The sequence below is a fragment of the Leuresthes tenuis genome, unplaced genomic scaffold, assembly GCF_036924035.1.
Source record: "Leuresthes tenuis unplaced genomic scaffold, fLeuTen1.0.hap1 SCAF_3, whole genome shotgun sequence".
NCBI classification, from domain to species: domain Eukaryota; kingdom Metazoa; phylum Chordata; class Actinopteri; order Atheriniformes; family Atherinopsidae; genus Leuresthes; species Leuresthes tenuis.
Genome location: NW_027325357.1, coordinates 25,980,107 through 25,993,521, shown reverse-complemented (window position 1 = coordinate 25,993,521; position 13,415 = coordinate 25,980,107). Strand labels below are relative to the sequence as shown.

At 40.9% G+C, this 13,415-nt stretch overlaps 1 protein-coding gene across 1 annotated transcript in view; it reads right to left on the bottom strand.

Moving 5' to 3' along the window:
- Positions 1-13,415, bottom strand: part of LOC140303883 (caM kinase-like vesicle-associated protein) — a 39,394-nt gene continuing 25,979 nt past the window's right edge. Inside the window, exons 2-11 of the mRNA XM_072382838.1 lie at positions 7,880-7,987; positions 7,620-7,751; positions 5,961-6,035; positions 5,232-5,370; positions 4,151-4,271; positions 3,987-4,062; positions 3,688-3,824; positions 3,439-3,517; positions 2,862-2,949; positions 1-2,703 (exon numbers count right to left, since the gene is read on the bottom strand). Coding sequence (XP_072238939.1) covers positions 2,353-2,703; positions 2,862-2,949; positions 3,439-3,517; positions 3,688-3,824; positions 3,987-4,062; positions 4,151-4,271; positions 5,232-5,370; positions 5,961-6,035; positions 7,620-7,751; positions 7,880-7,974 — 1,293 coding nt within the window. The 5' untranslated portion in view covers positions 7,975-7,987 and the 3' untranslated portion in view covers positions 1-2,352. The remainder of the gene's footprint in view (positions 2,704-2,861; positions 2,950-3,438; positions 3,518-3,687; positions 3,825-3,986; positions 4,063-4,150; positions 4,272-5,231; positions 5,371-5,960; positions 6,036-7,619; positions 7,752-7,879; positions 7,988-13,415) is intronic.

The window sequence follows — 13,415 nt, the reverse complement described above, 5'->3', positions numbered from 1 at the left end:
TCAGTTTTATTACCATCAAAGTCATCAACTCGATCAAGGAGTAACGTTACAGAGCTCACAAATGCAGGACAGGACCTACAGGTGACCACTGGTCCTGGAAAACATCACATCAACAAATACACCTGGAAGTGCGTGTCAAAAATGAACAGACGCAAGATAATAAATACAGTGAGAAATGCACTGGAAAAAAGCATTGCTTGGAAATGTAACAGTATTTATTTGCCATCTAAACAAAGAAAACTGACCGTGAAATTTGCTCACATTAATTTCTGATAGTAGGAAAGTACGCAGCGACATAGTCTGAATGATTGGCGTTGAGACTGATATAATTTGATGCAAAATAAATTTAAAAAAACAACAACAAATTAAATACTTTAACAATAAAGTCAAACTTGAGAATAAATATGATTTTTCTCTATTTTACTTAAAAATTCACAGATTCACAGATCTATTACACTTTAATAAATAATCTGATAATTGTGCTGACAGTCTGGCTGCTGTCTTTATTTGGCCAGGGAATAAAAACTCACATTTTAGTGAGTGTCAGAACAGGCCACCCACCCACCCACACACACACACACACACACACACACACACACACACACACGTATACCACAAATACAGACACACACTTGTCAGTCATACGTTGGTGGCTTTGTGTATCAGTGGCACTGGTGGGCCCGGCAGTAGGCGAGGAACAGACTTCTACTTACAGGTACGTGGACTGTATCGAAAGGACACCAGGAATCACAGTTTCTGCAGCCAGTCAAATATTGCTAAATTTCTTCTAGAATGATTACAGAGACGAGCTCCACCTGTAGCTCATTATTAACAACGCTCAAGGGGACGGTGACAGGAACAAAAAGGTTATTACTGTTCATCAGTGATGAACGAAAAAAATGACTGAAAGAGCTGGAAAAATAAACTGATAGAAACACAAAAATTTAAATAAGCTATCAAATAAATAAATGACATAAAATATCAAAACTTTATTTTTCTTTTCAGTATTAGAAAGGTCAACAAGGCTGACTAATGATAACCTTAAAGTTACCTCAAAGCACAGGCGGTGCTTGCCTTCCCCTAAAAATCCGCCTACGTTCCGCTAATGCACGTTTTGTTTGAAGTCTCAACCAAATCTTAAGACATGACCGGCCTCTGAGTCAGTACCAGAACTCAAATATTGTGTTTAAGTCAAAGTAGACACAGGCAGACAGATATTCTAGCAGGAAAAATAACCCAAACAAAACTAAAAATCTTTCACGAGTTGGATAAAGATGTCACGACGTCTGCTGTGATGCATCTGAAAAGAAAAGCTACAAATCAATTTGGATGCATAGAAGTGCGATGTAATGAAAAGCACGTCATATAACTTACATTTAGGGAAAGGGCACTAAAAGAACAGCGGTGATGTAGTGTACTGTGCTTTCGAAAAAGAACATTAGGATCGACGAGGCTTGTGGCAACAGGCGAGAGTGCTGTGGCCCACGATAAGACGAGACTGGCAGTAACGCATCTTCATCCACCAAGTGGGAGTACGTGTTAGATGAACAGCAAAAAGTGAGAACGCATGCTCTTTTAGCTACTTCTATAAAGGTCTCTATGTACAGAATCTTTACACATACAGCTATGAGATTGTTTCCTGAGCAGAAACATAGCAAATGAACAAAGTGTTTGTGTGTGCTTAAGTGTGAAGCTGCCTCCTCCAAAAAAAGTCCAGTACTAGACTTAAAAATCTCAACCAATCTCAGCACGGTTTAATACACAATAACTGCTAGTGTATACAACAATAGATAGTAAAATTACATTTCCCATGTAAAAGGAATACATTTAATCATCTCCATGTGTGAGGACCAGCTCTAACAGAATATTATGGCAGTCTACATGGTAAGAATGTTCTAACCATTCTAAGAAAAAACGGTGTAATTGAAATACTGGCAGAGAGAAGTTCCCCAAGTAGGCTTATTAAAAAGTGATCACAGCCATTTTCACCACAATTTTGTCTTCCTTTACTGTCTCATCACCACGACAGAAATCTAAAAGTCGACTTTAGCTGTAGGACACAAGCTTGACAGCAGATCTATTTTGCCCATAAAGCTCAAGTTTGAGGAGAGAGATGTGATTGATTGTTTAACACACTGGAGGGTCAGTGAAAATACAATACATCAATATTAGAAAAAAAAAAGCCAATGCAATGCAGCTCTCAGGAAAGATAGCACACAGGCTCCATGAGATGATACTAATGCTGCAAGTGAGAGAAGCAGAGTCAGTGTCACCATGCTAGCAGCTAATGTACAGTGTGCAGGAGTCGGTGGGGGCTGCAGAGGTCATACAGGGGCAGTGATGTGGGGATGTTTAACCCTGCTCACCCCCATCCTGGGCAGCTGTGTGCAGCGCAGCCGAAGCTTCCCCGTTGCAGCGCGTTGTAGGCTCGCCCCCCTGCGGATCAGGACTCGGCTCCTCAGCTGGGGCTGCAACCATGGCTTCGGCCTCTGGCGCCAGTTTGCTTGTCTCCCCTACGGCAGGTGGCTCTGTTACCACAGCAGAGGTACCCTCAGGCGCGGCGGCAGATGACGGGGGCGGGTCGGTGGCCGCCTGGGGAGCCGCAGGGTCTGTTGGGGCGCCGGCTACAGGGCCGGCCGGCCTCGACTCACTCTGCTCGGGGGCTCTCAGTCTCTTCATGATGGTGGTGACCCGCACAGCTTTCTGTGGGAGAAGGCAGAACAAAGTGATCAACTTCTTATCTCTAAACTCACTGTTACCGCAATATGGCTCGACTGTACTGCGATACCTCTCTGTTCAAGGACAGGACAGTTAAGCTGTGAGAGGACCAGCTTCTGGAAAAAGAGAACTAAAGGGCTTACCTTCCACTTAGCTCTGGCAAAGTTTTTCTCTATTTGCGCGCACACATTTTCCTTAATGTTCTTATCTGAAGCAGCACCTCCGGAGATCCTGTTGGTAGAAACATACAAACAAAGAAAACAAGTGTGTTTCTGTGCTTTCTTACCCATGACAAACAGTATTTGTTGTCAAACTTTTGCCTGGACAAATTGGCTTTTGAGGTTATTTTCTAATCTCTATGATCTACAGCCACTTCATGTTCTACATACACAGTTTGTTGGAAGCTGACAACAGAAAACATTTGACATTTCAACAGAGTTAAAAAGTAAACCTGCGTCATCTGAGTATAATGCATCTCAACACTGAATGTTGCATGAGTCCAATATTTGTTTGATATTTTGTGCATTTCTCCCTGGAATTGTGGCAAACTAAAGTCTAAGCTCTCCCTGAAGACCAACTGTGATTCGCCTGTTAAAGCAACATTTTTTTCTTTGTTTTAAACAGCGCTTTAAGGCAGCCTTTCTGATCATAGTAGCACAGTCTGATCATTGCTCTGATTTCAGTTTAGTCTGCTAAATATATCTAAGCTCTGCTGCCTACCATTCATGATTTATAGCCTCCTGGGCTGTCAGTCTCTGGTCTTGATCCACCTCCATCAAACGAGCAACCAGACTCTTAGCTGTCAGAAAAATCATACAGAGGAAACTCAACAAGGAAGGGTTTACTCCTCTGATGAATTAGAAGATTAATATAATGGGTTTGAGCACTCAAAAAGGGGGGAAAAGGGGAAAAGTCATCCAAACTTGAAATGTTTACTTAGTGAAGTATGTTTCTGAACAGCAGAGGTACCTGAGTCAGAGATCTCATCCCAGTACGGAGAGTCAAACTCATAATCGCCTGCCAGGATCTTTCGGAACAGGTTCTTGTCATGGTTTTCATAGTCGTCATCATCGGTTTCATCGTAGAAAGGAGGGTTGCCTGACAGCCTGAGGTAAACAAGGAGCAAAAAGTAAAAGTTTGAAAGATAATAATAGATCAACCAACTCAAAACATGCCATCAAGGGACTTTAAACTACAAGTTAAACCATGGAAACATCCCCTATATTATAACTGGAACAATACTACAGCATCTCATGCACACAACTTACAGGATGTACATGATGACGCCTGTTGCCCAGCAGTCCACAGGCCTGCCGTATCGCTGCCTGCCAACCACCTCAGGAGCTGCACATGAGATCACAGACTTCATCAACAGGCCAGAACATGCTGACACATGACATTGTCTTCTTTTTCCCACATTAAGTAATCTCACCCAAGTACTCTGGTGTCCCACAGGGGTCTTTGATTAGTCCGTTCTCCAGCTTGGCAAGATGGAAGTCACTAATGACGATTTTGGAGTGCTTCAGGCGGTTGTAATACACCAAGTTTTCCAGCTGATGAAAATTACATCAATTTACAGAAAATTGGTGATGGAGGTGCTGTTTAAACCTCAGTGTGAGATTATAATCTAACAAAGAAATGAGAAGGCAACAGTAAAACTGGAATTATTAAGAATTAAGAATAATTATTCTCTGTGTGAATGTGGTCGAATATCATTCAAATGATACATGGCATTTCAGCTCGGTTTGGAAGCTTATTAGATTAAAATCCTACAGTAATAGCAGATACTTGAACGTCAGTAACCACGCAAGGATCAGCACCAAGCATTCAAACCACCTGCCTAACACGGTGGTCTCTTATTCTGAGTCTTCAGAGCCATTCCTGAACACTCTTTGCAATAAAACTGGGTGTTGGTGGAGCCATCCACACTTTTCACGCTTTGCTTCTATTCATTTGGTGACTGCACCAGGACTTATGCCAGCATAACATGCTAACATGCTAACAAAGACAATTCTAACATGCTAATGTTGATCAGCTGTATCTTAGCCACCGTCATCAGGCATGTGGGCCAGGGATAATGGGCAACCCCACTGGTCACTGGTAACGTTTAGAGCCCATCATCTCCTCCCAAGGCCACATGCCCGTATGATATTCTATAGCATCAGTCAGGTTTCAATCTGCACCAAAGACTGACATGGAGGAATGTCTCTCGCTTGACCATTGTGCTGTTTTTTTTCTTTTCCCTAGAAGTCATTTTTGATACTTTAACAAAATTTTCAGTTTTCTTAAACAATTAAATAGTCTCTTTGCAATGACTCTGCCAATTGATTTAATGTAGCAGTGGCTTATGAATGGTAACTGTGTTCATGTTATCACATGATATTAACTCTCCTTACGGTGGACTCTATCATTTACAGCAAAAGTGAATAGAAATGAAGGAGCACTGTGTTTTTGCAGAAGTGTACTACTGTGATACTACCAAAGCAAAGGTGGCTTGGGTTATTTGGGTCTACCTTCAGGTTTCTGTGAACGATGCGCAGGGAGTGGAGATAGGCAACGGCCTCCAACACTTGGCGCACCACATTGCTGGTGTCCCGTTCTGAGTAGTAGCCTTGATCCAGGATCCAGTCAAACACCTCTCTGCCTGTTGCGCTGTGGAAATGTGAAAATGGTGAGAATTATGTTTGAAATTTGCTGTTAAATTTGACAACAGAGCCAATGGCAGCATCATTTAATTCACATACACACATTCACATACATATATATATTTATAATATACTGTAGGGACAAGTGATTGTAATTTGGCAAAAAGCTGAACACTGTATATTTACATTTAAATGTAAATTCTTTCCAAGAATAGTAAATATAATGAGGAAAAGAATGATTATAATTCCCCCATATAAAGTTCTTTTGTGTTTAATGAGTTTCAGAATAACCAGAATCCCTAAACCCACAAATCAAATGTGCTCAAAGGAGGAGAAATGTACATTTCTACATTTAGAATTTCCATGGAAATGCATCAAATTCCCAAAGAGCACATGCTGATGAGATTGGAGCAGCTTGTGAGTGATCGCATCTGAATACCAAATAACTCGGAGCTCTGAGCTGTTCTCATATGTGCAGGGCCTTGAGCATCAATTGCACCTAATTCCCCACGAGCGAACAATCATCAGAGGCTGTTCAGGCCCGAGCAACAATAAAGACAAGGTTTTTCCCCCGGCTCATCAGACATCTAAACTCACAGTTCAAGGAAGAGGAAGTACTCTTTTTTGGTCTCGTAGACGTCAACCAGCTGAAGAATATTGGGATGCTTCACCCTGGGGAAGATGTGTCAGAAAACACAAGACAGAAAGAGATTGATGTCATGAGTCACGCAGTAAGTGATGTCACTAGCACGAATAACACACCACGGTGATCATGGAAGCTGAAAGAAGAAGCAACCAACAAGAAAATTAAATCAAATTACAAAACCAAAAACATTTTAATTTCCTTTGACAGTAAGGACCGGATCTTCTGCTCCTCTACAGATGAGCAGGTTCATGTGATCGCATGTTTACTGAAGCATAAAGAAAACCAAGATGCAGGATGTCTCTGAGCAGCCAATCATTCCTTCCAAAACAACATCACCTGGAGGGAAGTGACTACAGAGGGGTTGTTTTTCACCAGTCAGTTCGTGACTGCGAAACGCTATCTAAAAGGACTAAAGCAGAGTCTAAAATTGCTTCCCTTTTCATTCAATACGCCTGAGTTATTTAGTGAGTAGAAAACTGAGATATGGGACATGTATATCAATTATAGCTGTGCGTCACCTCAAACAGGTGCAGTTTTTCAGAACTGAAATTTACATGTGTGACCCATCAGGAGCAAGGAAAGTGTAAAGCACATACAGTTACTGCACAACGTTGCACAACATTTTGACACATCATGGCAGGATTAAAAATCATCTGGACATCTGGCCACTGTACCTGGAGACCTTGCAGTCATTGAGACCACCACGAGCTCCTCTGTATACCAAAGTATTCTAGAGTCAAATGTGCGGATCGGCTGAAACTGGGTCATGCAATCGGACAGTGATCCCAAGCACAGCAACAAATCTTTAACATAACATAAGAAAAATCAAGGTGTTGCAGTGATCCAGTCAAAGTTCAGACGTCAACCTGATTGAAATGGATCTGCAAACTTCAATGAACTAGAGCAGTGATGGAAAGAAAAGTGGGAGAAGACTGATAACATCATACAGAGAATGATTGCTTTAACTTATTGTTGCTAAAAGATGGTTCGAGACACTGTTGTTTCACAGGGTGTGTTTACTTTATCACTTCTGGGTTCCATGTTATACTAGTGGGATCAGAACTGGCTTCCAGAGTAATTGCTCAAGGGAAGGAAAACAGCCCTAATACCACACACACACACACACACACAATAAATAAATGCATTTTTTTAGTCAAGGTGATATCTAACCATTGATATTTGCAGTAGTTTCAAAAACTGAAACTAAGAAGCATGTGAACTGCCAATGACTGACTTTTTTTCGACTGAGTAATCATTTTTTAAAATAGTGATGCATGAATGAGTATTTTTTGTTTGTTTTCTGCTTATATTCAAGGATTTTATACTCAAATCCACATTTGATGTTTTAGAGCTTGAAAAGCAGGAGCGGGCAACATCCCTGCAGCTGAGGTGTTTCTTTTCAGAGGAGTATGAGTAAGTGTTTCAGAAGGCTTCTTAGACAGAAATCACACCTTCGTCTCACTGCTGTCAGCAACAAGTTGTTAGATAAGATTATGATAATGCCGGTTTCACTGAAAATAAGATTATCGGGGGAGGAGAGAAAAATGTTGCAAATAAAAAAGATTTTGACAGTCTCTTTGCAGAACTTATCATTAAGCACAATGACTCACATCTTTAAGATGAGGATCTCATTTTTGGCAGCCTTGCGGACTTTCCTCCCATCCTTTTTCAGAAACTTTTTACACGTGTACATTTTCATCGTGGTTTTGTCCTTGGCCCTGAATATCTCACAGAACTCCTCCCTGGAAAAAAAAGAAGAATTTAGTGGAAGTTCAGCTTCAATCAATTAAAAAATAAAACGCAAAGCATCATTCAGTTCTATAGATCATTGCTTTACAGTAGCTTTACGCTCAGCTATTCAGATACTCACGATTTAACAATCTGACCCAGGTCATATTTATCTGTCACATCCGAAGGACTGTTGTAATCCTTCTTTTCCCCGATCGTTAAACAGCCAAATGGCATGGCCACTCCTGAACTGTATTAAAACACAGAGACAGAAGATTGTAATAAAAAACAAGACAGGCATAACACTTTCATTAATCTGTCAATGTGTCCCATCTGATTATCTCTTCAATTTATCCTCCCACAGTGTTGTCATATTAGACTGGACGATGACTTAGCAGAAATATGTCATAAAGAATTCCTCCAGTAATGCTGAGTGGCCCTAAAATGTGAGAGCTAAGAGCCACCAGAGGCAGTATGAGTGCAGCAGGTTGTTTCACTTCACTCTCTGTACGACAGCTTTTCATGATCCCATATTAACTAAAGAAATCGCCAAAAAAAGACGGACCAGTCTCGGGCTTTATCTATCACCTGATTTTAAATCGCAAAAATCTGGCCCAAGTATGTTCTAGTGGGCTCAGAGATACAAACCACACGGGGCCTGGGAGCAGGAACAACACAGGCTAATACGAACAGACAACACAGAGATGTAACAGCAGCAACAATGGATCGTTTCCATGCAAGAAGAGGGATTTAGCAATTACAGGCTGAGCACCCTGGGACTGGAAGAGGAATTAAAGTACTACATGAGCTCTGCATCAACACTCTGCACCTAATTGTGCTGCAGCCTCTCTGTTTTATCTCTTTAACAGCATATAGTGCAGTTTTTTTTTTTGTTTTTTTTAAAGATTTATTTTCATTCATGGGTGAGTCGGTATTTTTGTGTAATTACTTTTTTTTTCTTCATTCCTGTGTGTTTATATGTGCAGCTCAATCAGAAGCCCTGATCCTAAAGAGGAAGACATCTCACTGTTCTTGGACTGTGTGACAATATACCTGCCGTGGTCGACTACACGACAGAAGAGTGCTTTCTTATATATGTCCATAGACACAGACTTGTGTATGTGTGAAGCCTGGGATCTGTTGTGTTTATTCTGTAAACCAATAAGATGGACTGCATGAATCTGCAAATTGTCCAAAAAATAGTAATAGATTATCAAGGTGTGCTGTGGGCTACATGAGAGCATATGCTTGAGGAGGTTAAATCTGAGGCCACAGTTTTGCATTCTGCTCTCCTGGCAACTGACCCAATACAAGAAGAAATTAATGACATCTTAACAGTTTCTTTCTTCTTGGTTCACTCAGTTATTCCTGCTTTCAACTTAACCTCTAACTCCCCCTGAAGTTTGAACCTGGAATCTTCATATTAGTTTCCTTTAAAGGCCAGGAACTTTTCCATAGTAATTCTAACTACTTGAGAAAGTTTCCTCTGTTTTTTTAACTGCATTTCAGGCAAAGCAGCCAACCTTAGTTCATGGAATGGCTTTTATAGGGTCTTTTTTTAGCTCCCACTCCATAGCTTTCCCAACATGTGGGGAACCATCTGCGACGTAACTGTATGGTGACTGGTCGAACGTACAAATGTGACACTGGAAGCTGCCATTACATGAAATCCTATAAACATCTGTGAAAAGTTGTCCATATCAGTTGGAATGATTAAATTAAACACAGAAGAATAGATTGAACAAAAATGCCCGGTCTTAATAAAGCTTTTAAGCGACTGAGGAATTATGTTGCATTTAGAGTTATCTAGCATCTGCCACATGGCCTTTTTGCCACTTCAGAGTTCATACCTGCAGTGCAAATGCTACCAGAGGAAAAAATGAATTTGAAGATATATATCTCTGAAAAAAAAGAAGCTGTAAATACATGTAAAACATTTCCCATATGAGTAATAATCGAGCCTTAAAATCTGCAACAAAACATGGTAGAAAGGACCAATGCTGGAGCTCAAAGTTCCTTCTGTGGTGTGAATACAACCAGAGATGAAGAATGAAGGTAACAGTCCTAAAACTGGCCCAAAAACGTCAACTGTGAGGAGACGGTGCTAAACAATTACCACAGCAATATCCCATAATGGAAAATTAGTTAATATATCAGTTCCCATGTCTTCAGAAAGACTCACAAATCAAAAGATTGCTTCACTTACTCAATGTGAGCTTGCTGTAAAATATTCCACAATGCACAGATTGAGCATTAGATTCAATCAGCCATCCTCAGCATGCATGTAGGTAACAATGAAGAGGTGAACTCCCTTTTTACCGGAATACAGTTCCAGCAGAACCAAATTCTTTACATACACCATTGAATAGTAATTCTGGATACACAGTTAAACAACCATCCATCCATCCATCTATTTTCTATACCCGCTTAATCCATTGATCGGGTCGCAGGGGGGCTGGAGCCTATCCCAGCAGTCATTGGGCGAGAGGCGGGGTACACCCTGGACAGGTCGCCAGTCCATCACAGGGCCACACAAAGACAAATTGGAACAAACAACCACACACGCTCACCTTCACTCCTAAGGACAATTTAGTACTCCGGAGTACCCAGAGAGAACCTACACATACAGGGGGAGAACATGCAAACTCCACACAGAAAGGCCACAGCCCGGAGTTGCAATTAAAAAACCATGAACAGATAAAGTGGGAAGGACTGTTTTTTGTTAGGGATTTAAATATCTCACAAATTAAGACATTAAATCTAATAGCTCAATAAAAGAGCAGTATTCACTAACTAAGGCCTGTAAGGCGAGACCGTCTCCAAACAACAGTCCCGCATGATATAAAGAGTAAGATTCTGAATTGTGTTAAATCGTGGTGTACCTCCTCATACAGCTCAGACATAGTGATCTTTCTAATCCACATTGTAATCGGTTATTCTTTTGCACTCACTGAATAACCAACTAGTACTGTTTTTAGAAGATCTGAACTCACAAAAACTTAAAGAGAGTGGAATCAGTTACATCAAACAAGGGTGTGATTCAGTGTTGATCTGGTTCAAATCCCTGGACATATTAATGAAATCCAGTGGGAAAACGCTTGTGTTGCTCCCATCAAATATAACTAATATCTCCTTGAATGAGGCGGTATAGAATCTATCGATCCAGTCCCACCGCTCAGGAGCCAACAGCACAGCAGAACATCCTTGCTGACAGATCCTGGACAGGTGTGAATATTCTGTATATAAAACTGTGAGTTCAAAGCAGGGAATCCTGGGAAAATAAATTCACAGCAAAATGTACCAACAATAATATGGGGTAAAATAAATATATTCATGACTAGTCTCACAACAACCACGAGCACTGACACTACACTACACTCCTGCTGATGGATGCCCACATGTAGATGAGCACAGCCAGCATGAGAATACAGCACAATGCGCAAGAGGGGCAATCTGTTCACTGGGCCTCCACAAACTGCCTCATAATCCAATCTTGATGAACGAGGCTCAGCATGGAGAGTCTCAGATTATTGAGAGAGAGGATCTCGCTTTCTATCAAACTCCTTTTCTTACATCAGGCACAAATTTGTGTTGTTCAGTCAGTGAGGAGCTGATATTTCTTCAACACATACATGTCTTTCGATGTTAGATGTGTTGGGTCTGCAAATTTTTTCTACAAAGACAAAAGGAGAGTTCAGCATGGCTAGTGGTTCTAATGGGGGAAATTATGAGTAGATCAGGCAGGCAGAGTAATGCATTAGAGAACATCAACAAATGCATTGCGATTGAAGACATCAATAATCAGCAAGGAACTCTAACTGACCAGAACAGAAGCACTGCAGAAATAGTTTAGACAATAAGAGAATGAAAGTGTAATTCAATGAAAACAGATAAGCTGTATGTAATGATGAAGACATTTTCAGAATCTTTGTGGTTTTGGCAAAGCTACCTACACCCGCTCAGCAAAGACTTTAGGGTTACTATGATTCTGTAAAGTTAAAGCAGCACTAGCCAGGGCAATGTTTGCTCTTTGGCTCCCCCTAGAGTGGTGGGATGTAACATTCCTGTAAAAAAAAAAAAAAATCTCTTGGTGAGCCCTACACAGGAACAGCCATTCTTGTGAATCTATTGTCATGCTGAAGAGGCTGGAAAAGACGCCACCAGAAGCGACATTGTAGGGTAATGTTACAGCACTTAGGAAGATTAAAACTGCTTGTTTTTATATACGATATCAGTGATGAACACCCTCACAAAACAACGAAAAAAATTGAAATGTTTTAGTCTTTCTGTAATAGTTTGCTGTTTCTGATTTACATCGCTGAAGTATTTGAATGTAACGAAGACATTGTGCAACATAATTCAGAATCTATATATTACTGTATTGTGCACTGAAGACAAGCACAGAACCCTCTGAAGCTTCAAAGATTTTCACGTGAAATGTGCAAAAAGTGACCAAACAGCTTTATATGAGAAGAAGGCCTGGGGCAGGACTAAGGTGGCTGACTGAGGCATCATCTGTGAGTAAATCAAAATGTTGCATTTACATTAAAACATTGTTATGCATTCAAAATGGACATCAAGAGTTTCACTCTTCCGTTATTTCCAGATGTTATATTATAGAAACCAACCACTACAGCAACAGATGAGAGCCTAAATCAACAAGTCAGTTTTTGCTCTGATATACTTCCTGTAAGTAAATGCTCCAGGGCAGTATCAGGCACAGAAATGTCCATAATGTATGTCAGCTTGTCATCAAAAGCATACCGTTTTAAGATTCACAAACTTCTTTGAAGATGGTTTAAAGAGGAAGTATAACAGCATAAACTTCCACATAAAAGTCCAAAGCTACATATGATAACTCTGCAAAGAGACTCTGTCCTTTTCAAAATAAAGCCAGTTAAAATTAGAGTACTTATAGCAGAATGCTGGCCATATCAGATAATGGAGGCAGTGTAATGGGTCCATTTGGACTAACCATCATCAGCTATATTCCCCCATTATCACCCCATGCTCTGACTGCTATCTGACCCTCAAGAGCATTATTCAATGGCTTGTGATGCTTTACGGCCCAGTGTCACCTGGTCTGCCAGCAGGGCCAGCTTGATCTTCCTGGCTTTATCACGGCTGGATTTCTATAGGAGCAGTGGTGATTTAAAGGACAGAGGGTGGATGGTGGGGAATATTGAAGGCTTTTTGGGCAAACACAGCCCCTCCTCCAGCATTTCTCATGTTTAATAAAGAAATGAACAGGTTTATTTTTGTGCCTGCTGACAACAAGTAAAGAAACCCTTGAAGTGCTCTGCAAAGTTTCAGATTAGGTTAAATGCGGTTCAAAATATGCCCTGTGTCATCACTTTTTAAAGCAGTAGTAAGGGGATTATTTCACCTGCAGCTGTGGTGTAATGTTGGGCTATGCCTCATAGAAATAACTGGTGCCTCTTTAGTATGGTAAGCTGCCACGCGACGGAGCTTCCATCTGCACTAATCCGAGAATAAAATTCCTCAGGGACAGAAGGGTCTCTCCTTGTTTTTGGAACTATTTCATTTGCTGTTTACTTTGTGATTCTGTCTTTCTTTCATTGCTTTTGCCTCAGGCTCAGCAGATAAGGATACACTGTAAAGAGCACAGCCCTTGCATAGCACTTGTGCTGACTAGGCACTTACAGACTTACTGACGC